General features: G+C 45.4%; 1 protein-coding gene across 7 annotated transcripts in view; it reads left to right on the top strand.

Annotated features, from left to right (window-relative positions):
• Positions 1-27,090, top strand: part of LOC116941121 (nebulin-like) — a 97,938-nt gene that overhangs the window by 24,293 nt on the left and 46,555 nt on the right. For 5 of the 7 annotated variants that reach the window (XM_032951810.2, XM_032951812.1, XM_032951813.2 and 2 more), the window contains 46 exons: positions 3-206; positions 342-446; positions 558-665; positions 751-1,062; positions 1,152-1,355; positions 1,680-1,784; positions 3,613-3,720; positions 4,256-4,567; positions 4,667-4,870; positions 4,978-5,082; positions 5,180-5,287; positions 5,388-5,699; positions 5,789-5,992; positions 6,100-6,204; positions 6,433-6,540; positions 6,626-6,937; positions 7,029-7,232; positions 7,336-7,440; positions 9,793-9,900; positions 10,025-10,336; positions 10,419-10,622; positions 10,739-10,843; positions 11,687-11,794; positions 14,210-14,521; positions 14,624-14,827; positions 15,467-15,571; positions 15,702-15,809; positions 15,907-16,218; positions 16,301-16,504; positions 16,608-16,712; positions 16,848-16,955; positions 17,078-17,389; positions 17,478-17,681; positions 18,248-18,352; positions 18,464-18,571; positions 18,688-18,999; positions 19,088-19,291; positions 19,408-19,512; positions 19,668-19,775; positions 19,876-20,187; positions 20,275-20,478; positions 20,591-20,695; positions 21,266-21,373; positions 22,149-22,460; positions 22,549-22,752; positions 22,862-22,966. In XM_032951810.2, the coding sequence (XP_032807701.1) occupies positions 3-206; positions 342-446; positions 558-665; positions 751-1,062; positions 1,152-1,355; positions 1,680-1,784; positions 3,613-3,720; positions 4,256-4,567; positions 4,667-4,870; positions 4,978-5,082; positions 5,180-5,287; positions 5,388-5,699; positions 5,789-5,992; positions 6,100-6,204; positions 6,433-6,540; positions 6,626-6,937; positions 7,029-7,232; positions 7,336-7,440; positions 9,793-9,900; positions 10,025-10,336; positions 10,419-10,622; positions 10,739-10,843; positions 11,687-11,794; positions 14,210-14,521; positions 14,624-14,827; positions 15,467-15,571; positions 15,702-15,809; positions 15,907-16,218; positions 16,301-16,504; positions 16,608-16,712; positions 16,848-16,955; positions 17,078-17,389; positions 17,478-17,681; positions 18,248-18,352; positions 18,464-18,571; positions 18,688-18,999; positions 19,088-19,291; positions 19,408-19,512; positions 19,668-19,775; positions 19,876-20,187; positions 20,275-20,478; positions 20,591-20,695; positions 21,266-21,373; positions 22,149-22,460; positions 22,549-22,752; positions 22,862-22,966 (8,328 nt within the window). The remainder of the gene's footprint in view (positions 1-2; positions 207-341; positions 447-557; positions 666-750; positions 1,063-1,151; positions 1,356-1,679; positions 1,785-3,612; positions 3,721-4,255; positions 4,568-4,666; positions 4,871-4,977; positions 5,083-5,179; positions 5,288-5,387; positions 5,700-5,788; positions 5,993-6,099; positions 6,205-6,432; positions 6,541-6,625; positions 6,938-7,028; positions 7,233-7,335; positions 7,441-9,792; positions 9,901-10,024; positions 10,337-10,418; positions 10,623-10,738; positions 10,844-11,686; positions 11,795-14,209; positions 14,522-14,623; positions 14,828-15,466; positions 15,572-15,701; positions 15,810-15,906; positions 16,219-16,300; positions 16,505-16,607; positions 16,713-16,847; positions 16,956-17,077; positions 17,390-17,477; positions 17,682-18,247; positions 18,353-18,463; positions 18,572-18,687; positions 19,000-19,087; positions 19,292-19,407; positions 19,513-19,667; positions 19,776-19,875; positions 20,188-20,274; positions 20,479-20,590; positions 20,696-21,265; positions 21,374-22,148; positions 22,461-22,548; positions 22,753-22,861; positions 22,967-27,090) is intronic. The other 2 variants (XM_032951817.2, XM_032951834.2) reach the window with 2 other exon arrangements.

The raw sequence follows: 27,090 nt of genomic DNA on the forward strand, positions 1-27,090 counted from the left end.
AGTCGCTGTACAAGTCAGACTTGGAATGGATCCGAGGGTGTGGATGGATTCCCACCGAATCCCTGGATGTAAAGAAGGTTCAAAGAGCAGGGGACATCCTGAGCGAGAAGAAATACCGGCAGCACCCAGACACCGTAGGCTTCACCAGTGTGACCGACTCGCCCGTCATGCAGCAGTGCAAGCTCAATGCCGACCAGATCAACGACGTGAGTGCATTGCTTATGCCAAAAGTGACACGGGGCTTAGGTTTAGGCTCATTAACATTTTGCTGGTTAAAAATATCAAATTTTTTGCACAATTTCTGACAAATGTAGTGTGCTGATTTTGTGGTGTGTTTGTAGCGTGCGTACAGGAAGGCATGGGAGGATTCAAAGACTGAAATCAGTATGATGCCCGATACGCCGCAGCTGTTACAGGCCAAAGCCAACGCGTACAACCTCAGTGATGTGAGCCTTGTTGCAGCTGAAAACATGTGTGCACCATTAAGAACATTACGAACATGATGACAAGGTAAGTAGCCTGCGGCTTTGCTACATCACAGGAATCGTTTGTTTCAGGTTTGCTACAAAAAAGGACTGGAGGAGCAGCGTGCTCTAGGCTGTGACGTGCGAGCAGACGCCATCCCCATCCGAGCGGCCAAGGCGTGCAGGGCGATCGCCAGTGACGTGAGCTCACATCGCCGCACCGCCCCTGCCTTCACAGCCACCCTGTGGCCGCAGGCTGAAGGACGCGTGCCTCTTTCTTTTGCAGGTCAAGTACAAGGAGGCCTTTGAGAAGGCAAAGGGACACCACGTGGGCTTCCAAAGCCTGGAAGACGATCCCAAGTTGGTCCACTCCATGCGCGTTGCTAAAATGCAAAGCGATCGTGCGTACAAGAAGAATTTTGAAAAGAGTAAAACAAACTACCACATGCCTTTGGACATGCTGAACCTCGTCATGGCCAAGAAGTGCCAGGACATGGTCAGTGACACCAACTACAGGCAGAGGCTGCACGACTGGACGTGTCTGCCGGACCAGACCAGCGTCGCTCACGCCAAGATGGCCAACGAGCTGCAGAGCGATGTAAGATCTTGTTTTATGTTCCTATTTACTCATCTATTATGTTTTCCTCAATGTCTAGTAACACATAATTCTGGTTTATGTCACCCTAGACACTGTATAAGGCAGACCTGGATTGGATCCGGGGATGTGGCTGGATTCCGGTTGGGTCCTTGGACAATGTGAAGGCTCAGAAAGCAGGAGACATCCTGAGTGAGAAGAAATACCGGCAGCACCCAGATACTGTAGGCTTCACCAGCATCAGCGATTCGCCCGAAATGCTCCAAGCTAAAGTCAATGCCGAACAGCTGAGCGATGTGAGTTTAACATGATCTTGAAGTGACGCTTCAGTAAATTAGCATGCATTTAAATTAACAACCATTGCCCTGTGAATGACAATACATTATAGACTAACTTATCTGGAAGTGATCCTTCTTCAGAACAAAAAAAATTTGTTGGATGATATCTTTGATTTTGCCATGGAGGTTGAGACAAGTTTTGATGTTGAGGGGTAACTCTGTTGAACCTGGGCCGAGTGCAGTGTGGCTGCACACCCAATTCGCCGCTCTCCACGTTCACACGTGATGCAAGTCCAGATGCTGCACAGGACCGGCTGGTTTGTGACTGTCGTGCGTCTGTAGTTGGTGTACAGGGCTGATGGTGAGGAGGCCAAACACTCATACACGCTGCCTCCAGATGCACCGCAGCTGCTACAGGCACGCGTCAATGCCTTTAACTCCAGCGACGTAAGTTGAGACGCACAGTTGCTTTAACGCCTGTGTCCTCATCGCATGCCTGTGAGCACAGCACGCCACGGTCACCACTCATGTAGGAGTAGTCACAGTAATTTCCTGCTCAATTGAGGTAGTGTTAATCTCTTTACAGCCTTAAGCCAGTGGTGAAAATTTCGCATTCCTATTGTGGGGGCGAGTCTATCCATAGGACAACCACTGTTGACTTCCCTACAAAGTGGTGATAATTTAATTGACCCCAGAAACATGATGGGTTGAGTCAACCCCCAACCAGGATTTGAACTTACAACCTTCCTATTGTGAGCCGCTCGTAGTAGTAGTAGTATGCCATATTTAACCAGGATATGAAATGAAAGCATTGAGATGAAACAACATTGCCTGTTTATTAAGGGCGACCTGGGTCATATCAAGACGGTTAAGTACACAATGTTAATGTTGCAGATTCAAAATGAAGAGACGAGGGGCTCCAGGTGGATAGCAACACATTTTTAATATCTGTAAAACACGACAAGCAAATCTCACTGGGCAGGTGTGCAACAGGCCTCCTTCAGCCTTGTGGCTGGTGTGCATATCAGGTCACTCAAGAGACTAGTGTACACACAAGGTCACAAGGTCACTCAAGAGACTAATGTACACACAAGGTCACTCAAGAGACTAATGTACAGACAAGGTCACAAGGTCACTCAAGAGACTAGTGTACACACAAGGTTACAAGGTCACTCAAGAGACTAATGTACACACAAGGTCACAAGGTCACTCAAGAGACTAGTGTACACACAAGGTCACAAGGTCACTCAAGAGACTAGTGTACACACAAGGTCACAAGGTCACTCAAGAGACTAGTGTACACACAAGGTCACTCAAGAGACTAGTGTACACACAAGGTCACAAGGTCACTCAAGAGACTAGTGTACACACAAGGTCACTCAAGAGACTAGTGTACACACAAGGTCACAAGGTCACTCAAGAGACTAGTGTACACACAAGGTCACAAGGTCACTCAAGAGACTAGTGTACACACAAGGTTACAGGGTCAATCAAGTGCCCGCCAGTCTCCCACTGGTCAGATTCAATATTGGCTGCACGTTATTGTTGAAGCCTATAGCAAATTTGGACTTTATAAATAATTTGAGTGTTTCTACTTCTATTGTGCCACATTTCAAAAGCATTTAAATCGAACAATCGAGATTAATGTTTACAATAATGTTATACCATTGTGAATGAGGCAGAGTAGAAGGTGGGGTGCACTTCAAAAAAAATATATAAACTTTTTTTGGCAAATTCTGCAAAGAAAAATCACTAAAGAGGCAATAGAGAAGAAGATGTTTACAAAATATGAGAAGAAATGTAAACAAATTGTCTTAACACAGCCAGAAAACATTAACACAAACACTTCATGGTTATGTAACAAAAATATTTGACACACTGATCAAATGCATCTAGGAATGTGCATTGGAGCTTCGAATAATGTAGTGCATAAGGGCATCTTGATAGTGGTGCAGAGGTTGGCTAGTGTAACCAGATATGGACCAAGGTGATCCCCTTATTGTGGTGCCACACGTTGACACTTGGAGGCAGGGGCATGTGTGAGGTTACTGCTACCAATAGAACTCTGCATTGAAGTCTTCCTGCCTGATAAGGACAGTGCATGATGGCAACTCTGATTAGCACGGTTGGCTACGTACGATGCGAAATAAGTTTAACATACATATTGCAAGGCTACTCGAACCTGTGTTATTTATTTTGTGGGACTGTTGTGGTTTAAGTTTGAGTTTCCCCTTGCAACTCTGTGGCTAGTTTAAAACTTTAGTCGTGTCGCTAGGTTTGCTACAAGATGGCCTGGGAGAAGACCAAGGACAAGGATTTTGAGCTTCCACTGGATGCGCTGTCCATCACAGCCGCCAAACGCTCCGTCAACATCATGAGTGACGTGAGTGTTGGTGATGGCCGACCTTATAAAATACTGGTACCCCATCGCTGTTAGATAGCTATGCATACGCCAATTTGAAAAGCCTCAGCCACTCAAAGTGTCATACATAACATCTCCTCTCAAACATTCAAAAGGACACCCCCAGTGGCAGCTGACCCTGTGTAGCAAAAGGTGACAGCACCGGCCTGCAAGTGGAAATATGTCAACCAGTAGGAGGCAATGATTTCTATGTATAAATTCTATTGATTCATTCGCGGGTGATTTTTCAAAATTGGACCATGACATTGGCAAGCAATGTCCTGCTCTTTTCGAATGACGTCACGTGATCTCAAAAATGCAATCTAAGGCACATTTTACGGTCAATACAGCATTAGCTAGGACGGTTTGCCAGATTCAAACTGTGAACATCTTCCACAAGCGGCAAACGTGCAATTGCTGGGTCACGTCACTGTCCAAATATCGAGTGAAATAAGATGTACAGTACTTAAAAATAAATGCCAATAATGTTGTCATTTTGTCACCTGACTTTGGACAGCGCAAGTACAAGAAGGAGTACGAGGCAGACAAGGGCAAGCACATTGGGGCCCAAAGCCTGCAGGACGACCCCAAGATGGTTCACTCGATGCGCGTGGCCAAAATGCAAAGTGAACGCGAGTACAAGAAGGGCTATGAGAAGGGCAAGACCAGCTACCACACGCCGCTGGACATGCTGCAGGTCGTGGAGGCCAAGAAGGCCCAGGCTATGGCCAGCAACGTGGACTACAAGACGCGGCTGCACAGCTACGTGCTGCCACCCGACTACATGACGGGACAGCACGCCCGCAAGGCCTACGACCTGCAGAGCGACGTGAGTGTGCATTCCCACCGGCTTCGTGCGTATCACTGAGAATCATCACCAGAGGCGAGTCACAGTGGATTCATGAAACAATGTTTTGTCTTTGCACAGTCGCTGTACAAGTCAGACTTGGAATGGATCCGAGGGTGTGGATGGATTCCCACCGAATCCCTGGATGTAAAGAAGGTTCAAAGAGCAGGGGACATCCTGAGCGAGAAGAAATACCGGCAGCACCCAGACACCGTAGGCTTCACCAGTGTGACCGACTCGCCCGTCATGCAGCAGTGCAAGCTCAACGCCGACCAGATCAACGACGTGAGTTCATCAGTGCTGTGTTTGGGCTGAATATCTAAGTGTTCACAGCATTCAATACGTAAGTCAGTGAAAGGCGATCTGACTGTATAATGTATCTGCACCGACAGCGCTTGTACAAGGAAGCCTGGGAGCAGGACAAGGTCAGCATTCACGTCATGCCCGACACTCCACAGCTGCTGCAGGCCAAGGTCAACACCTACAACCTGAGTGATGTGAGTACCATCGGTGATAGAGACATGGGTTTATTTTATTTTTATACACGTATAAATTAATGTAAATTTTCCTCATGATCATTTGTCTTTTGTACAGATATACTACAAGCATGACCTGGAGCAGATGAGAGCAAATGGATATGACCTGAGGCTGGATGCCATCTCCATTAAAGCTGCAAAGGCCTCCAGGAACATTGCCAGTGATGTGAGAGAAACTCATGGGAACTAATGTTCGTGGATTAATGTATCAAACACAATAACACTATTTTCTTGAGCGATTTTGAATACGTTTGTATTACTTTCAGGTCAAGTACAAGGAGGCCTTTGAGAAGGCAAAGGGACACCACGTGGGCTTCCAAAGCCTGGAAGACGATCCCAAGCTGGTCCACTCCATACGCGTTGCTAAAATGCAAAGCGATCGTGCGTACAAGAAGGATTTTGAAAAGAGTAAGACAAACTACCACATGCCTTTGGACATGCTGAACCTCGTCATGGCCAAGAAGTGCCAGGACATGGTCAGTGACGCCAACTACAGGCAGAGGCTGCACGACTGGACGTGTCTGCCGGACCAGACCAGCGTCGCCCACGCCAAGATGGCCAACGAGCTGCAGAGTGATGTAAGATCTTGTTTTATGTTCCTGTTTACTCATCTATTATGTTTTCCTCAGTTATCTAACAATGCGGCATTCTGGTTATGTCACCCTAGACGCTGTACAAGTCAGACTTGGATTGGATCCGGGGGTGTGGCTGGATTCCGGTTGGGTCCCTGGACAATGTGAAGGTTCAGAAAGCAGGAGACATCCTGAGCGAGAAGAAATACCGGCAGCACCCAGATACTGTAGGCTTCACCAGCATCAGTGACTCACTCGTCATGCAGCAATATAAGCTCAACGCCGACCAGATCAATAATGTGAGTGCAATAGTGCTGCACTTGGGCTGAGACTGTAAGTGATTCCAGTATGCAATACTCATGCAAGGAAAGAGCAATCTAACTCTATAATATTTATGCACTGACAGCGCTTGTACAAGAAAGCCTGGGAGCAAGACAAGATCAGCATTCACGTCATGCCCGACACTCCACAGCTGCTGCAGGCCAAGGTCAACTCCTACAACCTGAGCGATGTAAGTGGTCCATACAGTCCGCGATCACACGCAGTTTATGAGCAAATAAAATATGTATATCCTGCTTAACTGATCGTATGTAGACAAATGTTGAGCAAATGGATGGATCGAAATAACCAGACATAGGTCGCCTTCTCTATTGGTCCTAACTGATGACATCACATTTCTCTCTGCACGTGAATGGAGTAGCCTGCGGCTTAGCTACATCACAGGAATCGTTTGTTTCAGGTTTGCTACAAAAAAGGACTGGAGGAGCAGCGTGCTCTAGGCTGTGACGTGCGAGCAGACGCCATCCCCATCCGAGCGGCCAAGGCGTGCAGGGCGATCGCCAGTGACGTGAGCTCACATCGCCGCACCGCCCCTGCCTTCACAGCCACCCTGTGGCCGCAGGCTGAAGGACGCGTGCCTCTTTCTTTTGCAGGTCAAGTACAAGGAGGCCTTTGAGAAGGCAAAGGGACACCACGTGGGCTTCCAAAGCCTGGAAGACGATCCCAAGTTGGTCCACTCCATGCGCGTTGCTAAAATGCAAAGCGATCGTGCGTACAAGAAGGATTTTGAAAAGAGTAAGACAAACTACCACATGCCTTTGGACATGCTGAACCTCGTCATGGCCAAGAAGTGCCAGGACATGGTCAGTGACGCCAACTATAGGCAGAGGCTGCACGACTGGACGTGTCTGCCGGACCAGACCAGCGTCGCCCACGCCAAGATGGCCAACGAGCTGCAGAGCGATGTAAGATCTTGTTTTATGTTCCTGTTTACTCATCTATTATGTTTTCCTCAGTGTCTAGCACCACATAATTCTGGTTATGATGTCACACTAGACACTGTACAAGGCAGACCTGGATTGGATCCGGGGATGTGGCTGGATTTCGGTTGGGTCCCTGGACAATGTGAAGGCTCAGAGAGCAGGAGACATCCTGAGCGAGAGGAAATACCGGCAGCATCCAGACACTGTAGGCTTCACCAGCATCACCGACTCTCCCGTCATGCAGCAGTGCAAGATCAACGCTGACCAGATCAACAACGTGAGTGCTGTGCTTGACTTGATATAATTTCTGAAATGCTCCTACATGCAATAATCATGCGAGTAAAAGGAAATCTAACTCCCAAATGTATCTGCACTGACAGCGCTTGTACAAGGAAGCCTGGGAGCAGGACAAGGTCAGCATTCACGTCATGCCTGACACTCCAGAGATGTTGCAGGCCAAGGTCAACAGCTACAACCTGAGCGATGTGAGTCATTATCATATAAATGTTATTGATATTTTACGTTGGATTTGGAAACCATTCGCACTGTGTCTCACACTTCTGGCCTCGAACTTGTTGAGATCACAGTGGTGGTTATCGTGAAATCAAATATTAAAGTTCAATATTACTCTTGCATTGCATTTTGCCTCGACTGCGTCATATTTCTCTATTTTGTAAGGCGATTCCACTCTCTGAGACATTTTAACACTTAGGCTTTCGCGACCAATATTATTCATAATAAAGGTTTTTGGTTTAGATCGCGTTATTTATAAATGTGTCGTAACCCTCCACCACCCGACACGGCCAAACAGTAAAAAAATGTGTCACGTTTACAAAGGACAAATAGTTCACTACTTTAGCCCACCGGTGTGCAAAGAGACCATTCTACGCAGAGCTCCAGGAGACAGTGTTGAGTCGCAGCAGCACCCATTTATGAACGCACCGACAGGGCCAGCGACGAAATTACACACAATCACACACCTCATTCAGCCCACAGATACAGCACCCTGTGTCCTTGCTCTCTCAGAAAGGATCATACTTCCGCGTTGTAAATTTTAACAGTTTACATATCAAATATCATTCGCTATTACAGGCATGCCTCTAATAGCGTTCAGGATGCATTCTCGGTAAGCGGAGGGCGATACGAGACAACGCGATATGATGTCATAACATAGGTACAATGGAGATGTATTACCGACAGCGCTATTTTTTTACCTATCAGCGGTATCGGTGATCGCCTTAATACTGATACTGCACACATGATAATTATATTAAAGCATTTCTTAAATAAAAATAATAACTTTTAATGATGACATGAAAAAAATACAAAAAAGTTATCTTGCGTAAGATCAACCACCATTTTCCGTAAACACACGTTCCGTGGGAAGCGTTCAGGCCTGGCGGGCCGAGGCTGGGGCACTGATTGGCTCAGCGCCACGGAGTGTAAGCGACTCTCACTGGTTGAACACGCGGCTCTGAGAAACGGGGGAGCGACGCGCACTGCGTGTTCTCGCTCAGGAATTTTGAACCGTGCGGGAATTTTGAACGGAGGAATTTTCCTCCAGGACAAAGACCGTGTGTAATAAGGAAACTGCATTGTGCAATAGTCAGCGCAATGAGAAATATGCCTTTAATTATAAACAACCATACTCTTTGGTTCTTTCGGTAAAGTCACGTAGGTAGAAAAATAAAATAAAAAATAATATAGGAATAGGTTTTACCCTTTTAACTGGCACAAAAACTGACACCTTTATTCAAGGCATTATGTTTGCAAAAACCACAACACAAGCAGTTAAAAGGGTAAAACCTATTCCTATATCTTGTTTCTGGCAAAGGAGGTCTCATAATGTAAAAAAATAATATATCACGACGTTTCGATCGCAACACAAGCGGTCGTCCTCAGGCGGAAAAAAGAATCCAGCAGTGGAACTGCTGAACCAGGAAGAAACACAGCGAGAGAGCTGTTACAACAACAAGAGGTTAAATATGTGGTGAGCTGGAAAGGAATTCCATCCCCGCACGCAAGCACGTCAGTTGTGTTAATGGGGGAGATTAGGGAGAGAGATTAGCATGAAATGAGCTTCCGTCACCCCCGTGTATGCGCTCAACAGCAGTGTTAATGGGAGATTATCACTATGTTGATGGGAGAGATTAGGCAGAGAGATTAGGGAGATTAGCAAGTTAATATCATGTCTATGTGCAGGGGCAGAGCCAGGATTTTCAGCCTGGGGTGACATTCAACAAATTTTAATTTCAAGAATGATTGAATGAGAAATCGGCTATACCCACTGCATCGGTTGGCGACACACTCTGACAATGCAGTAGCACGGAGTCCGCCAGACCGAGTGTCGTACACTTATACGCAGAATGTTTCAGATTTTCGATTTTTTATTTTTTTTTCGGGGGTGACAATTGTCTACCCTGTCACCCCCTCTGGCTCCGCCCCTGTCTATGTGTAACACAAGCTGGAAATAACCACTGTATTAACTTTAATAATATCTATTATAAATAGTATATATGTGAATTATGTTGCATTACAATTAAGGATTATATTTAGATTTAAATTAAAATACCAGAGCTCCGCATGCATGCGACATTCCTCTCATTGCACTGCGTGGCTTGGAACCCACTGTTAGTCTTGTGCCTACTTGCGCATGTCCATTGGAAGGCGCAGAGCCCAGCGCATTGCTGCCCATCTGATCGAAGCCAATCGCGGCCCAGCCCTGTCCATCCTGCTATTACGCAATTCCCGCATTACACGTAAGAGGATATTGATTATTTATTCAGGGACTCTATATCGAATTTCAGAAATTAATTACGTGAATATTTGTTTTCTAGAAATACTACAAGCACAGTCTGGAGCAGATGAGATCCGATGGATATGACTTAAGGTTGGATGCCATCTCAATCAAAGCTGCAAAAGCATCCAGGAGTATCGCCAGTGACGTAAGCACCTCCCTCGCATGGGGCCCCCACCCCTGTCGCTGATAGCTTTACATGTTGTGTTTACATTGTGAGTGTGTGTTCCCGCACATTATTGGTTATTTACAAATATTTTTTTTTTCCCCAGTATATATACAAGGAGGCTTACCGTAAGCAGAAGGGACACCACGTGGGCTTCCGAAGCCTGGAAGACGATCCCAAGCTGGTCCACTCCATACGCGTTGCCAAAATGCAGAGCGACCGTGAATACAAGAAGGATTTTGAAAAGAGTAAGACAAACTACCACATGCCTTTGGACATGCTGAACCTCGTCATGGCCAAGAAGTGCCAGGACATGGTCAGTGACGCCAACTACAGGCAGAGGCTGCACGACTGGACGTGTCTGGCGGACCAGACCAGCGTCGCCCACGCCAAGATGGCCAACGAGCTGCAGAGCGATGTAAGGCCTTATTTACATTGTTTTCATTATTATTCAAACAGTGGAAAGGAATGTATTTATCTGACATGCTTCTGTGTCTCAGAATCTGTACAAGGCAGACCTGGATTGGATTCGGGGGTGTGGCTGGATTCCCGTTGGGTCCCTGGACAATGTGAAGGCTCAGAGAGCAGGAGACATCCTGAGCGAGAGGAAATACCGGCAGCACCCAGACACCGTAGGCTTCACCAGCATCACCAACTCACCTTTCATGCAGCAGTGCAAGCTCAACGCCGACCAGATCAACGACGTGAGTGCATCAGTACTGTGCTTGGACTGAGTTTCTAAATATTCCTTGCATGCATTACTCATGCGATAGGAGGATGAGAAGGATCATTTAACTCCTTTATGTATCTGCACCGACAGCGCTTGTACAAGGAAGCCTGGGAGCAGGACAAGGTCAGCATTCACGTCATGCCCGACACTCCACAGCTGCTGCAGGCCAAGGTCAACACCTACAACCTGAGCGATGTGAGTACCTAGATGTGAGAGACTAAATTTTATTGTTCGTAATAAAATTATTCTATTTTGATTTAAAGCTTTCGTGACTGCAGTAATTCATATTCTTAGTTTTTTCGGTAAAGTCACGTTGAAGAGAAACAAACAAAATAATATAATATATATAAAACAATAAAAATTCTCACGACATTTCGACCATAACTCAAACGGTCATCTTCAGGTGTGTTGGTTTGCATAAATTTATTTTTAAACGGCGCATTTATTTATTTATAAAAAACGTTAGCGTCACGCGCAGCGATTTGGCAGTTTGCCCAGGACTAGTCCATCTATATTTTGAAAAGAGGAGGGGGGAGACGAAATTTTTTATAATGTATGCTGTCTGAAAGCCACTGTAAACAATTTCAACCGAGAAGATGGATTCTATCTTAGCAATCATTGGAAAGATTTGATAAACCATTTCAGTTCTTAATTGATTGTTCACGCTTACAGTGGCTTTCAGACAGCATACATTATAAAAAATTTCGTCTCCCCCCTCCTCTTTTCAAAATATAGATGGACTAGTCCTGGGCAAACTGCTAATCGCTGCGCGTGACGCTAACGTTTTTTATAAATAAATAAATGCGCCGTTTAAAAATAAATTTATGCAAACCAACACACCTGAAGATGACCGTTTGAGTTATGGTCGAAACGTCGTGAGAATTTTTATTGTTTTATATATATTATATTATTTTGTTTGTTTCTCTTCAACGTGACTTTACCGAAAAAACTAAGAATAAAAATTATTCCAATTAAATGCATCTGTCTATATCACAATGTTGTGTTTTCTACGTCTAATTTCATTGATTATATTTACAGAAATACTACAAGCAGGGTCTGGAGCAGATGAGAGCGGATGGATATGACCTAAGGTTGGACGCCATCTCCATTAAAGCTGCAAAAGCCTCAAGGAACATCGTCAGCGATGTAAGCAACCTTCCACTCATTAGCGGCAACTGAATGCTTACTATTGTGTTAACTGAAAAAGTTACAACCCTTCATGAGCCATACATGATTTTTCAAGATTCTAACTGCTATAGCAATACAATAACTTAACTTTTGTATGGGCTGACAGAGCCAATGAGTCGTTATTGACAGGTCTATTTTCCAGGTGACAACCAGGCCATGCAGATTCTTCAGTGGAAGGTTGTGTCTCCTCCACTCCTACACTACTACTGAATGAAACCAGACAAGGGCAGGGGTCATAGCACTTCCCCATATACAATTACATTTCCATCGCATCTCAATTTAACCACATCTTCAGATGCTTCACACGAAACGTAAAGCATTCAAAGGGTATGAATAGGTAATAGAAACATATTTTTTTATTTATTTAAAGCTTTCGTGACTGCAGGGACTCATATTCTTGGTTCTTTCGGTAAAGTCACGTAGAAGGGAAACAATAAAATAATAAAAATATATAATTCTTGCTGTGGTTAAAACCACAGCAAGAAATTTTTCTTGCTGTGGTTTTAACACCTGATGATGATTGCTTGTGTTGCAGTCGAAACGTCGTGAGAATTTTATTGTTTTATATTTTTATTATTTGATTGTTTCCCTTCTACTTGACTTTACCAAAAGAACCAAGAATAGAAAAAAATAAGATTAAAAACATTTGATCCATATGCACATGAAAACAAATGAGGTTGGAGGTTTGACTTGAACAAGGGCAGAGTCTCAAATGCATGGAGTTTAAATGGAAGAGAATTCCAGAGCCCAGATAGGAGAATCCAAGAAGGGAGACCTTCAAGGAATGAAGGTTGACTGTGGACTTTATCGCTGGAATGGAGATAACGTGCCAGAGAATAGAGTGAGATAAGAGGGGAGAGGTAGCCAGGGGCACGACAAATGCCAACAACAGCCACTGCAATATTAAATTGAATTTGAGACTTGACAGGAAGCCAGTGCAAAGATTGCAGTGCAGGAGTGCTATAATCACATTTTAATGTTTCAGGTAAATCATGTGTCATCTTGAAATGAGGGAATTTGAAAGACCATAGAAGAGCGAGTTTCATTGGTCTAGGCGAGAAGAAATAAAAGCGTGGATAGAGGCCTTAGCAAATAGTGCAGCCAAACAGTGCCGTATCGACTCAGTGTTACGCAGGTGGCAGTAAGAGTCCTTGCAGACTCAGGAGATGTGGCGGGTGAACATATCAGGGTACAGGAGATGCACACTCGACTTTGAGATTTTATTTTGACACTTTTTTTGTTTCACCAAACTGAAGGATCTCAGTTTTTTGTAGTATTTAAAAGAAGAAAGTTAGAACCCATCCAGTTTGAGATTGCATTCAAACAAGCTTCAAGATTTGACATTGCACATGAATGAGAGAAGTCCATAGAGATGTACTGCTGGGTGTCGTCAGCACAGATCTCATGTGCCACCTTACAACTTGATATGATTGCACCAAATTGAAGGAGGTAAATGGGAAAGGCAGTGGGCCAAATAAGGAGTCCTGTGGTACCCCATTGCTTTAACAGTTTTAGAGAGGAAAATTTACTCTGAAATGAATCATTAACAGAAGAATTTGATGGTAAGAAGATAACCCAGAGAGTACAATACGTACGTCTCTCTGAAGGCACTGCAGCCTGTGGTGTAGAATGCAGCTGTGAGATCAATGGGGACCATAAGCGTTAGAGAACCCATGATCATAAGAGACTAGGAAGCCATTGACCACACCTAAACATTGTCTCTGTAAAAGTGGCCTTGTTGAAAACCAAACTGCAATGGGTCATAGAGACCATGGCTGGCAAGGTGATTAGGTAGAAATGTAAAAGTAAACTTTTCCCAAACCTTCCCCAGAAAAGACAATTTTGAGATAGTGTAGAATTTTTTAAAAGCGTGTCAGGGTCAACATTAGATTTGTGAGTATACGAGTGGCAGTAGCTTGTGCCGGTAGAAATGAATCCATTGACCACTCCAGTGATATGGTGATAGAGAGTGGGTAGGCAGTGTGCGATGAGTTTTCCGAGACCCGGATCCATCATGGAAGTATACATCTTCATTTAGGAGAAGATGTTGGGTAATTAAAGTTTGCGTGACGGCTTATGGGATGTCAAGCTGGGGAGGGGGGGAGAGAAAGTTGAAGAGAAAGGAACAGGGGAGGCATTGTGTGATGCCAGTTTGCCACTTCTAATTTGTTTCAATATCATGGATGCATTTTTTTAATGAAAAACTATATCTTCAATTAGATTTTCACCAATTGCTGCTTGCTTTACTGTTATAGGAGGTACTAAAGGCTGCGTTTTTTACATTCGTATTCTATCATCTAAGCATCCCTAAGTTTACAAAAATGAATTTAATGTTTTCATGATTATTTTGATCAACATTGTTTATTTTTGCAGGTCAAGTACAAGGAGGCTTTTGAGAAGGCAAAGGGACACCACGTGGGCTTCCAAAGCCTGGAAGACGATCCCAAGTTGGTCCACTCCATGCGCGTTGCTAAAATGCAAAGCGATCGTGCGTACAAGAAGGATTTTGAAAAGAGTAAGACAAACTACCACATGCCTTTGGACATGCTGAACCTCGTCATGGCCAAGAAGTGCCAGGACATGGTCAGTGACGCCAACTACAGGCAGAGGCTGCACGACTGGACGTGTTTGCCGGACCAGACCAGCGTCGCTCACGCCAAGATGGCCAACGAGCTGCAGAGCGATGTAAGGTTTTGTAATTGCATATTTATTGTTTGCATTTCATTCTCATTGTTATTCAATAAGTGCATGACACAAAATAATTTATGATGTCTTTTTGTTTCTCAGACTCTGTACAAGGCAGACCTGGATTGGATCCGGGGATGTGGCTGGATTCCGGTTGGGTCCCTGGACAATGTGAAGGCTCAGAGAGCAGGAGACATCCTGAGCGAGAGGAAATACCGGCAGCATCCAGAGACCGTAGGCTTCACCAGCATCACCAACTCGCCTTTCATGCAGCAGTGCAAGCTCAACGCCGACCAGATCAACGACGTGAGTGCATTGGTGCTCTTCTTGGCCTGCTTCTGCATATTTTTGCCCAAATGCTGTAATACCCCAATTTACACCACCCCCACACTTTACGTAATTTCTCTGCAACGTCCTCAACTTATTGATACCCAATCCCATATTATGTACTGTGTACATCACCAAAACGTACTCGAGATTTAGGAACGTTATCATTATTCTCAAATTAGTTATGGTCCACAGTGAACATTTAGGTGCCAGATGGCGCCCAAGTGTTAGCGTCCCTGACTGGCTATAGCCTCTTTCATGTGTACTCATATTTTTTTCCCCACATACCGTGCTTATGGCGACTATTTATATACAAATGAAAACAATTTTGGCATGATAACCTATTACTAATAATATATATAGTATAATACACAAGGTAATAAATCTTAATACATCAATACTAAGCATTTGCTTCTCACATTGATGGTTGGAACATCCATTGTTTAGGTTCTGTACCACGTTACGATCCACTGTCCCAGCTCTTTGCTTCGATTTAGTTACTTTCACTTTACGTTCTAGTTTTCAGGAACGCATCTTGGGCGTAAACTGGAGCATGCCTGTACTTGCATTAGTTAAGAAGGAATGTAATCAAATGTATAAACATGTTCACACAAACAGCGTTTGTACAAGGAAGCCTGGGAGCAGGACAAGGTCAGCATTCACGTAATGCCCGACACACCACAGCTGCTGCAGGCCAAGGTCAACACCTACAACCTGAGCGATGTAAGTTGATGTCAGATGGATGTTAATGATATGTTCACTTTACAAGGCAGTGATTTTTTTAATGAGTAGTACACATATATACAGTGTAATGCATCAGATTTCTATGGGTAATTCTGATATTTTATTCTAGAAATCCTACAAGCATGATCTGGAGCAGATGAGAGCGGATGGATATGACCTCAAATTGGACGCCATCTCCATTAAAACTGCAAAAGCCTCCAGGAACATCGCCAGTGATGTGAGCAGCTCCCTGTCATGAAGAGTCACTGGCTGATCACCTCCTTGACTTGCCGCCTGACCCATAACGCCTAATGTAATGTTTAATATCTTTGCAGTATATATACAAGGAGGCTTACCGCAAGCAGAAGGGACACCACGTGGGCTTCCGAAGCCTGGAAGACGATCCCAAGCTGGTCCACTCCATACGCGTTGCCAGGATTCAGAGCGACCGTGAATACAAGAAGGATTTTGAAAAGAGTAAGACAAACTACCACATGCCTTTGGACATGCTGAACCTCGTCATGGCCAAGAAGTGCCAGGACATGGTCAGTGACGCCAACTACAGGCAGAGGCTGCACGACTGGACGTGTCTGCCGGACCAGACCAGCGTCACCCACGCCAAGATGGCCAACGAGCTGCAGAGCGATGTAAGGCCTTATTTACATTGTTTTCATTATTATTCGAACAGTGGAAAGGAATGTATTTATCTGACATGCTTCTGTGTCTCAGACTCTGTACAAGGCAGACCTGGATTGGATTCGGGGATGTGGCTGGATTCCAGTTGGGTCCCTGGACAATGTGAAAGCTCAGAGAGCAGGAGACATCCTGAGCGAGAGGAAATACCGGCAGCACCCAGACACCGTAGGCTTCACCAGCATCACCAACTCGCCTTTCATGCAGCAGTGCAAGCTCAACGCTGACCAGATCAACGACGTGAGTAATTTCGTGCAGTTTCTGGGCTGATTTTGCCCATTTTTCCCACGTGAAATACTCACCTGAGCAAAATGTAATCTGACAAATGTATCTGCACTGGCAGCGCTTGTACAAGGAAGCCTGGGAGCAGGACAAGGTCAGCATTCACGTCATGCCCGACACTCCGGGGCTGCTGCAGGCCAAGGTCAACACCTACAACCTGAGCGATGTGAGTAGCAGAGTGGGAGAGAAAAAGCTGTATGAAATTGTAGAATTACTACAAATTGCAGTAACCTTTCAAAGTTACGTTTTAATAAGTTAATTAAGTTATATTTTTGCTAAACTATGAATACCTATCGTACAGAAATACTACAAGCAGGGTCTGGAGCAGATGAGAGCCGATGGATATGACCTGGGGTTGGATGCCATCTCAATCAAAGCTGCAAAAGCATCCAGGAGTATCGCCAGTGACGTAAGCACCTCTCTCTCATGGGGCCCACCCCTGTCGCTGCTAACTTTACATGTTGTGTTTACATTGTGAGTGTGTGTTCTCGCACATTATTGGTTATTTACAAGTATTTTTTGTCTCTCCAGTATATATACAAGGAGGCTTACCGTAAGCAGAAGGGACACCACGTGGGCTTCCGAAGCCTGGAAGACGATCCCAAGCTGGTCCACTCCATACGCGTTGCCAAAATGCAGAGCGACCGTGAATACAAGAAGGATTTTGAAAAGAGTAAGACAAACTACCACATGCCTTTGGACATGCTGAACCTCGTCATGGCCAAGAAGTGCCAGGACATGGTCAGTGACGCCAACTACAGGCAGAGGCTGCACGACTGGACGTGTCTGCCGGACCAGACCAGCGTCGCTCACGCCAAGATGGCCAACGAGCTGCAGAGCGATGTAAGATTTCGATTAGATATTTTTTTTATTTTTGTTATTCAAGCAGTGGATAACACCAAGTAATTTCTGATGTTATTTTGTTTATCAGACGCTATACAAGGCAGACCTGGATTGGCTTCGAGGATGTGGCTGGATTCCGGTTGGGTCCCTGGACAATGTGAAGGCTCAGAGAGCAGGAGACATCCTGAGCGAGAGGAAATACCGGCAGCACCCAGAGACCGTAGGCTTCACCAGCATCACCAACTCACCTTTCATGCAGCAGTGCAAGCTCAACGCCGACCAGATCAACGACGTGAGTGCTGTGCTTTATTTGATATCATTTTTTAAATGCTTCTACATGCATTACTCATGCGAGTAAAGGATAATGTGACTCTAAAGTGCAGTAGATCATCGATAATTATTCGGCGGCTTCGGTGGGGGAAGGGGCGTCGTATTTTTGAAAACGTCGTTTAATCACGAATTATTATTTCAAAAAGCTTATTTTTGCACATTCTTGCCTAACATTACGTTTTAGGTGCTGTGTATATGTTTTTTGTGTTTTAAATGTGTTTACTATATGAGGTTGGCATAAGTAATCATACAAATGAACAAAAAAATCCTACTGTACAAAGTGACTATTTACTGTATCGTACTTAACACTCTAATCTCAAAGACTGCATGTGGTGATATACGTACTATGCTCTTGTTTCAATAAACATGTGTTTGACGATTGCCGGACTGGTTACAGCCTTTGGAGCAGTTTTTCCCGTTTCAATGGATAGGCCCGGGACCGCCGGATAATGTTGAAAGCTGGATAATGCTGGAAGCCGGATGAATGTGCGCCGGATAATCGATGATCAACTGTATGTGCATTGACAGCGCTTGTACAAGAAAGCCTGGGAGCAGGACAAGATCAGCATTCACGTCATGCCCGACACTCCAGGGCTGTTGCAGGCCAAGGTCAACACCTACAACCTGAGCGATGTGAGTTGGCATGAAATTAAAGGTCTTGATATTTTACTTTGGCTTTCGTGTTTAATGTGTGAAATACATTTAACAAGTTTCCAGCTAATGGTGTTTACATATATTTTACAGAAATACTACAAGCAGGGTTTGCAGCAGATGAGAGCCGATGGATATGACCTGGGGTTGGAGGCCATCTCTATCAAAGCTGCAAAAGCGTCCAGGAACATCGCCAGTGATGTAAGCCCCATTTTCTTGTGTCATTTTAGGGTAGGGTTACGTTCTATCCTTGCCGTGCAACCAACTACAGCACATCTTCATAAGCATTTTATGAAATATTTATGTATTTTTTTCAGGTCAAGTACAAGGAGGCCTTCGAGAAGGAAAAGGGACACCACGTCGGCTTCCAAAGCCTGGAAGACGATCCCAAGCTGGTCCACTCCATACGCGTTGCTAAAATGCAAAGCGATCGTGCGTACAAGAAGGATTTTGAAAAGAGTAAGACAAACTACCACATGCCTTTGGACATGCTGAACCTCGTCATGGCCAAGAAGTGCCAGGACATGGTCAGTGACACCAACTACAGGCAGAGGCTGCACGACTGGACGTGTCTGCCGGACCAGACCAGCGTCGCCCACGCCAAGATGGCCAACGAGCTGCAGAGCGATGTAAGATCTTGTTTTATGTTCCTATTTACTCATCTATTATGTCTTCCTCAGTGTCTAGCAACACGGCATTCTGGTTATGTCACCCTAGACGCTGTATAAGGCAGACCTGGATTGGCTCCGGGGATGTGGCTGGATTCCCGTTGGGTCCCTGGACAATGTCAAAGCTCAGAGAGCAGGAGACATCCTGAGCGAGAGGAAATACCGGCAGCACCCAGACACCGTAGGCTTCACCAGCATCACCAACTCACCTTTCATGCAGCAGTGCAAGCTCAACGCCGACCAGATCAACGATGTGAGTGCATCAATACTCTGCTTGGAATGAGTTTCTAAATATTCCTTGCATGCATTACTCATGCGATAGGAGGATGAGAAGGATAATTTAACTCCTTTGTGTATCTGCACCGACAGCGCTTGTACAAGGAAGCCTGGGAGCAGGACAAGGTCAGCATTCATGTCATGCCCGACACTCCACAGCTGCTGCAGGCCAAGGTCAACACCTACAACCTGAGCGATGTGAGTACCATCGGTGTAGGGGACAAGGACTTGGATTAAGTTTACACGATTAGCTGGTAGTGTTTGATATGGAGAATGGGTTGGAAGCTTGGGATATTCGACAAATTGATGAAGTAAAGTACCTCGTCTTATAAAAACGTGTTCTTGTTGTACAGAAATCCTACAAGCAGGATCTGGTGCAGATGAGAGCAGATGGATATGACCTGGGGTTGGAGGCAATCTCCGTTAAAGCTGCAAAAGCCTCCAGGAACATCGCCAGTGATGTGAGCACCTATCTCATGTTATTGCATATTCACACCTTTTGCTGACATGTCTCTATGAATTTATGAATTGATGTATTCATCTGTGTTAATTTCTCTATAGTACCTATACACGGAGGCTTACCGTAAGGAAAAGGGACATCACTTTGGATTCCGAAGCCTGGAAGATGATCCCAAGCTGGTCCACTCCATACGCGTTGCCAAAATGCAGAGCGACCGTGAATACAAGAAGGATTTTGAAAAGAGTAAGACAAACTACCACATGCCTTTGGACATGCTGAACCTCGTCATGGCCAAGAAGTGCCAGGACATGGTCAGTGACGCCAACTACAGGCAGAGGCTGCACGACTGGACGTGTCTGCCGGACCAGACCAGCGTCGCCCACGCTAAGATGGCCAACGAGCTGCAGAGCGATGTAAGATCTCAATTAGATATGTTTTCTCTTTTTTATTCAAGCAGTGGAGAACACCAAGTTATTCATTACGTGATTTTTCGTTCTCAGACTCTGTACAAGGCAGACCTGGATTGGCTCCGGGGATGTGGCTGGATTCCCGTTGGGTCCCTGGACAATGTGAAGGCTCAGAGAGCAGGAGACATCCTGAGCGAGAGGAAATATCGGCAGCACCCAGAGACCGTAGGCTTCACCAGCATCACCAACTCACCTTTCATGCAGCAGTGCAAGCTCAACGCCGACCAGATCAATGACGTGAGTGCATTGGTGCTGTTCTCAGGCTGAGTCTATAAGTGTTTCCAGTATGCAATAGTCTCTGTGTGTGTGAAAAATGTAATCTGACTCCATAATGTACCCGTACTCACAGCGCTTGTACAAGAAGGCCTGGGAGCAGGACAAGGTCAGCATTCATGTCATGCCTGACACTCCAGGGCTGCTGCAGGCCAAGGTCAACACCTACAACCTGAGCGATGTGAGTACCAGGGTGTGATTGAGAAGTTACTTTAATGCATCACATAACGTATAAAATATCACTTGCGATGTGTTACTCTCTTATTTCCAAGAAGTGGCATGAAACCCAACATCATGGATAGTGTCCTCTCCGTAGATGAGGCTATTCGTGTAAATCTCGCAGGCCAGGGCTCTGTGGTTTCATACGGTGTTTTTTTAGTTGATGTGGTCCCTCTGGCAGACACGTGTTGTAAAGCACAAGAGTTATTCCTTCTTGAAAATGAAAGTCTTTTTGGATCAAATTCTTCCTGCCAGAATTACAGCTGTCACTTGCACTGTGCCTGAACACAATGTCTGGTGTAACCCACACCCTGTCCATGTGAATCAGTACAGGATTCATATTAGGCAATGAAATGCATTACCTGATTCTCGGTTGCATGGTATATTCCATATATCGTACATTCAACTGGCATCAATTACATTTTAAACTCTGAATTTTAGTTTGCTGTTTGTTTGTGTCGATTGGCATGTTATAAAACGTGTGCGTGTAATATACTGTTTGTTTGTGATGTATTTTGTTATCACCACACAGAAATGCTACAGGAAAGGCCTGGAGAAAATGAGAGCGGATGGATACGACCTCAAGTCGGACGCCATCTCCATTAAAGCAGCAAAGGCCTCCAGGGACATCGCTAGCGACGTGAGCAACCTTCCACTCATGAGAGGCATCTGAATGCTTACTGTTGTGTTGACTGAAAAATGTACAATTCTTCTTGAGCATCTCCATGCATATCGTGGGCAGTCGCTGGCTGATCACTCCTTGATTTGCTGCTGAATCTGTTATGTTGAATGTAACACTTAGAATGTTCATCAGTGGTTCAACTTAAATTAAAGGAAAATTATAATTATTCTCTCACCTAGTTTACAGGAGGTTTCCAGTTTGATCCCAACCCTGACAATACCAGTTGTATATTTGGAGTGCGCATGTTCTCTCTCCCCATGGTCTCGTGGAATTTTTTCCAAGTCATCCGGTTTTTCCCTACAAATTTAGCAATGTGCGTTTAGATTATTTGGCTGCAGATATAAATTCCCACATGTGATGATGTAAGCCACTTCGATGAGTTATCATGTGTGGCCAGATCACCACTGAAAGAGCTCAATGGGCTTTACTTGATGAATGAAACAGTTTTGTTTGGTTTTGACTCATTGTTCCTCTGATGTCATGACATTGAATTAAGAAGTCGGGTCAGGTGACGCCGGTGATTTTGACTCCATAGTTTCTGCATTGAAGATGCTTGACACAATTCCAAGCGAAACGCCGTATCTAATTTTCTACATTTTCTTGTGTTAATTGTTTTTCAACTTACCAGTGAGCTGAAACAATAATGTTTGGCACATGAAACGTTTATATGCGTGAAAATTAAATTTGTAAAAGATTGTGATTCGTATATTAAACGTTTATAATTATTTTGCAGTATATCTACAAAGAGGCTTACCGCAAGGGCAAAGGACATCATTTTGGGTTCCGAAGCCTGGAAGACGACCCCAAGCTGGTCCACTCCATACGCGTTGCTAAAATGCAAAGTGAACGTGAATACAGAAAGGATTTTGAAAATATTAAACACAGTAACCACATTCCTTTGGACATGCTGAACCTCGTCATGGCAAAGAAGTGCCAGTACATGGTCAGTGACGCCAACTACAGGCAGAGGCTGCACGACTGGACGTGTTTGCCGGACCAGACCAGCATTGCCCACGCCAAGATGGCCAATGAGCTGCAGAGCGATGTAAGTCCCTTTATGTTACTGTTTGTGCATCTTTTTTTATTGTTTTTCAGTGTCCAGCATTTCAGAATTTTGGTTCGTGTCACCATAGGTCCTGTACAAGGCAGACCTGGAGTGGCTGCGGGGATGTGGATGGATTGCCAATGAATCTCTGGATATGAAGAAGGCCCAGAGAGCAGCAGAGATTCTAAGTGACAAAAAATATCGGCAACATCCAGCCACCCTAAGCTTCACTTGCGTGAATGACTCACCTTTCTTGCTGCAGTGCAAGCTTAACGCCGACCAGATTAACGATGTGAGTTCATGAGTGCTGTGTTTGGGCTGAGTCTCTACGTGATTCCAGTATGCAATACTCATGCGATTAAATGACCATTTGACCCACTAACGTATATCTGCACTGACAGCGTTTGTACAGGGAAACATGGGAGCAGGACAAGATCAGAATTCACGTCATGCCTGACACGCCACAGATGCTGCAGGCCAAAGTCAACACCTACAACCTGAGTGATGTGAGTACCTGGGTGTGAGAGATAGGGACTTAGATAAGTGCATTGCATCCTGTGTGCTGCGGAAAAGTCCTGGGTGTGCCACGGTACCTTCGTAACTATAGGAGAGGAAGAGAACCTCAAACTCCCATCCCCCATCTCCTGCCTTCCCTCTCAATTGGTCATGGTGCAGTATGACAACACACAATCATCAGCTCCTATCCCCGGCCCTCTCAACTTCCTCGTCACACATATGCAGTCGGGCAAACAGACGTGGAGAAACAACAACAGCCATCATTTGCAGCTAAGTGGTGGTGTTTGTATGTTGAACTTCTTTCGCACCGTACGTAGCCAACCGTACTAATCGGAGGTGCAAGGAAGGACAGCAAACGAAAAACAAAAAGTAGTTCTAAGTAAATGAGTTTTCAATCTAGATTTAAAAGTGCATAATTCCAGTGGCTTCCTAATATTGGAAGGAAGGGCATTCCAGACGGCCGCAGATGCGCATCTGAAAGAGGGCGATGCAGTGACCATCTTTATTCAATGGGTAACCAAAAGCAGTTGCGAGGATGACTGGAGTTCACATGATGGTTTATGCACCTTTACGAGATCAGCAAAGTATTATGGTTCATTTGTGGCAATTACTTTGTGTGCAATGAGTACAACCTTATAATGTATTCGTTCGTCAACCAGAAGCCAATGCAGCTCGGGGAGCACTGGACGGACACGGTCGGATCTTGCGGTACCCGTCATGACATGTGCCAAATAATTTTGTACATGCTGCAGCTTGCTAATCTTGCTAATGCCTGATGTCCTGTAGAGTAGTGAGTTACAATAATCTGGCCTTACTGATATGATGCTACACTCCACCGTGTTGGCTACGTCACGACTCAATAGTGGCCTAATGTGTCGTAGAGCCCTGATATGACAACTGCAGGACCTGACTATATTTTGCACATGGTGATCAAACGACATATTCTGGTTGAGTATGGTGCCGAGGCTCTTTAGATGAGTAGAAAACTGAATCCTGGAGTCTGTGACTGCCACATTTGATCCTCCCACAAATTGTTTCGCCTGAGCCTGTGTGACAACCAGCAGTACCTCCAATTTTTCTGGATTAAGCATTTCGTTTCATGCAACCACTCGTGCATCGCTCGTGTGAAATCTTTGAGGTAACCGAGGCTCTCGAAATCTAACTTTGACTTCAGTGCTGTGTAAAATTGTGTATCATCAGCATATTGATGGAACTTGACATCAGGCAATGAGATTACATCGGCGATCGGAGAGACGTGTCTTGAAAATAGGAAGGGATCGAGGACAGATCCCTGTGTTATGCCAACTCGGCACGGCATAGGCAGTGACTGTTTGTCACCCAGCTTGACGAACTGTGATCGACCATGTAGCTATGACCTCAATCTACCTCAGTGCTGTACCCCATGCACCGAACCTTGACCTTAGCCAACCAATGCTACGGCACACCAGTCATCCATGATCTTGGAAAGGTCATCAGTGATCCTTAGTAGAGCCGTCTCAATGCTGTGGAACTTCCGGTATGCCGACTGCAAAGGGTTGAATATGCCCATTGCAGCGACGTGGAGAAGTAACCGCTTCAAACAAAGGCGCGATATGAGCTTTGAAACCATACCCAGGTTTGACGTCGGGCGATAGTTTGCAGGGCCACTTTGGCTCAGGAGCAGTGCTAACTACGCCATTTTGAACCGATCTAGGAAACAGCCTTCGCTGAATGAAAGATTTGCCAGGTGGACAATCAGCGGCGCAAACACATCTGAGCATGATTTGAGAATCGACGTGTGGATGTAGTCGAGCGCTGATCTCTTATTTGGCAGCCGTGTGATGAACATCGACATCTCTGCCGCCGACGTTTGTGCCAGGGTTTCAAGTTTGGTATTGGTTCCAGGTTGATCAAACTCAGATGGCAGACCAGGAGAATACATTGCCTACAGGTTAGAAACTGTCGTCTTGATCGTCACTATTTTATTGGCAAAAAACGTCGTAAGTACTGTGCACAGACTGGGTTGATGAGTTCATGGGTGGTTGGAGCGCAGCAGACCCTTCATGATACGCCACAGAGCATGGGGGTCACGAGCTGACTCATTGACACGCAGAACACGGAACGATCTGCGAGACTCAAATTAGTTGGTTGGCAGATCTGCAAGCATCTTTGTATGTGAGTTGGACAGTCTCAAAACCAGTTATCTTCCAAAGACGCTCCAGCCTCCTCCGCATCTGCTTTGTGGCGATCACCTCCAGTGACAGCCAGTTACTGCATGCTTTCCCTATTCCCTTTGTGCTTGTTCGGATGGGCACGAGTTCATGAAGAACAGCAGTGATGTCATTTTCTAATTGATCTGAAAACGAAACGACCGCCGATACTGGATGTGGAAAACAATGATGATAACTGAATCTTCTGATGGAAAGCACCATGGTCCAGTTGTTTGTCAGTGTCTGATATCATTGTGACGGGCGGGATAATAACATAATAATATGTAATGTCACTTTGAACGTCATGAAACTGCGATCTGAAATATCCACGTCTTCGATGACGTCGGTCACAGTTATGGCGTTGGCAGATGTGAATATGTAATCTCCATATATATAAAAGGCAACGTTGTGATTATGTGTGTCTGTTCAAAATGTTTAGCGTACTTCCCGACATGCAACAAACTTGAAATTTGCCATGTGGGTACTTTCCAGACTGTACACCATGCAAACATTATAAAAAAATACACTTTTGGTTTTTTTTTGGGGGGGGGAGCTCAATAATGCATTTATTTTTTACACGGCAAGTGAGCTGTGACGTGAAATCTGTCACGTGACCCGCGCATGTGGAAGCGTAACGCATTGTAGTGTAGTGGTTAGCGCGCTGTGTATGTGTGTGTGTCTGTGTGTGTGTCTGTGTGTGTGTCTGTGTGTCTCTGTGTGTGTATCTTTGTGTGTATATCTGTGTGTGTGTGTGTGTAAGCGTAACGCATTGTAGTGTAGCGGTTAGCGCACCGCGCTACGAACCCGGCGACCCGAGTTCGATTCCCGCTCACAGCCACCACCGGTGACGATTATTTTACCGGTCCTGGGCCTCCCCTAGGTCGACTCAGCATCAAACGAGTAACTGGTGCGGTGTGTGAACATCGCCAGTGGGGAGACAAAGGCGGCGGGCGTAGTGAATCCAAGTCCCGGGCGACGCCGGGTAGTACAGCTAGCCCAGTATATTTCCCGAGCGACATGTTGGGCCGCTGACGTGCTGGGTTAAACAGTGACTGTCGATAATCTCGGCGAAGTTACTGTTGATTTTACCACAGCACAAGTCGGTCCAGGACAGTCCAGGTCACCACAGATCTGATGTAGCGAGAGACGAGTGACCCACAGTCTAGCAGACCGGAAAGCTTGGAAAATAATTCTGAAGACGGTGAAAATGGCGGTCGATAGATGGCAGCGATTGTAAGACCCCGCATGCTGTTCGTTATTTTGACGAGCAGCAGCTCGAATTACGTGATTGTTAACGAGTCGCTCAGGAATTTCACGCAGATATCTTTACGGTGAATCGGTGCGATTCCACCACCATGTGAGCTGCCGGTGCCGGGCTTCTGCGACGGTGCCGATTTACAATAGCGTATCCGTAATGTGCAGCATCGCACTTAATTACATCCGGTGAGTTGGCATTCCCAGGCTTCGGTAATGGCCAATATGTCGAGCCCACAATCATTGATCAGATCCTGGATCAGCACCGTCCTGTTTACTATGTGCATTGATCAATCCATAGTTGAGGAGCCCTGGTCCAGGGTTTGTTTCGATACCCGACAGCAGCAGTGCAGATGTTCCATTAGAGGGGTCCACGTTTCACAAGCGTTGATAAGGGAGGGCATGTCTGTGGCCGAGAAGACCCATAGCTTCGTGTGGAGCGACAGACCAGGTAGCTTCCACACAGCATTACGATGAAAATATGTCACCCGACTGATTCAGAGTGAGACCTCTGCTGTCAGACCGGAGCTGGTCATTAGCACACAGCCCAGGTATGGAAAACTGTCCACTCTCTTAACAACTGCTCTATCACCAGATAAGGGGTGGAGTTTTTTATAGCACAAAATATCTAGTTTTGGTGGGGCTGATGGTAAGACCCCACCTCTCAGTGG

The sequence above is a fragment of the Petromyzon marinus genome, chromosome 10, assembly GCF_048934315.1.
Source record: "Petromyzon marinus isolate PM22_M1 ecotype Great Lakes invasive population chromosome 10, UKy_Petmar_22M1.pri1.0, whole genome shotgun sequence".
In the NCBI taxonomy this organism is placed as follows: domain Eukaryota; kingdom Metazoa; phylum Chordata; class Hyperoartia; order Petromyzontiformes; family Petromyzontidae; genus Petromyzon; species Petromyzon marinus.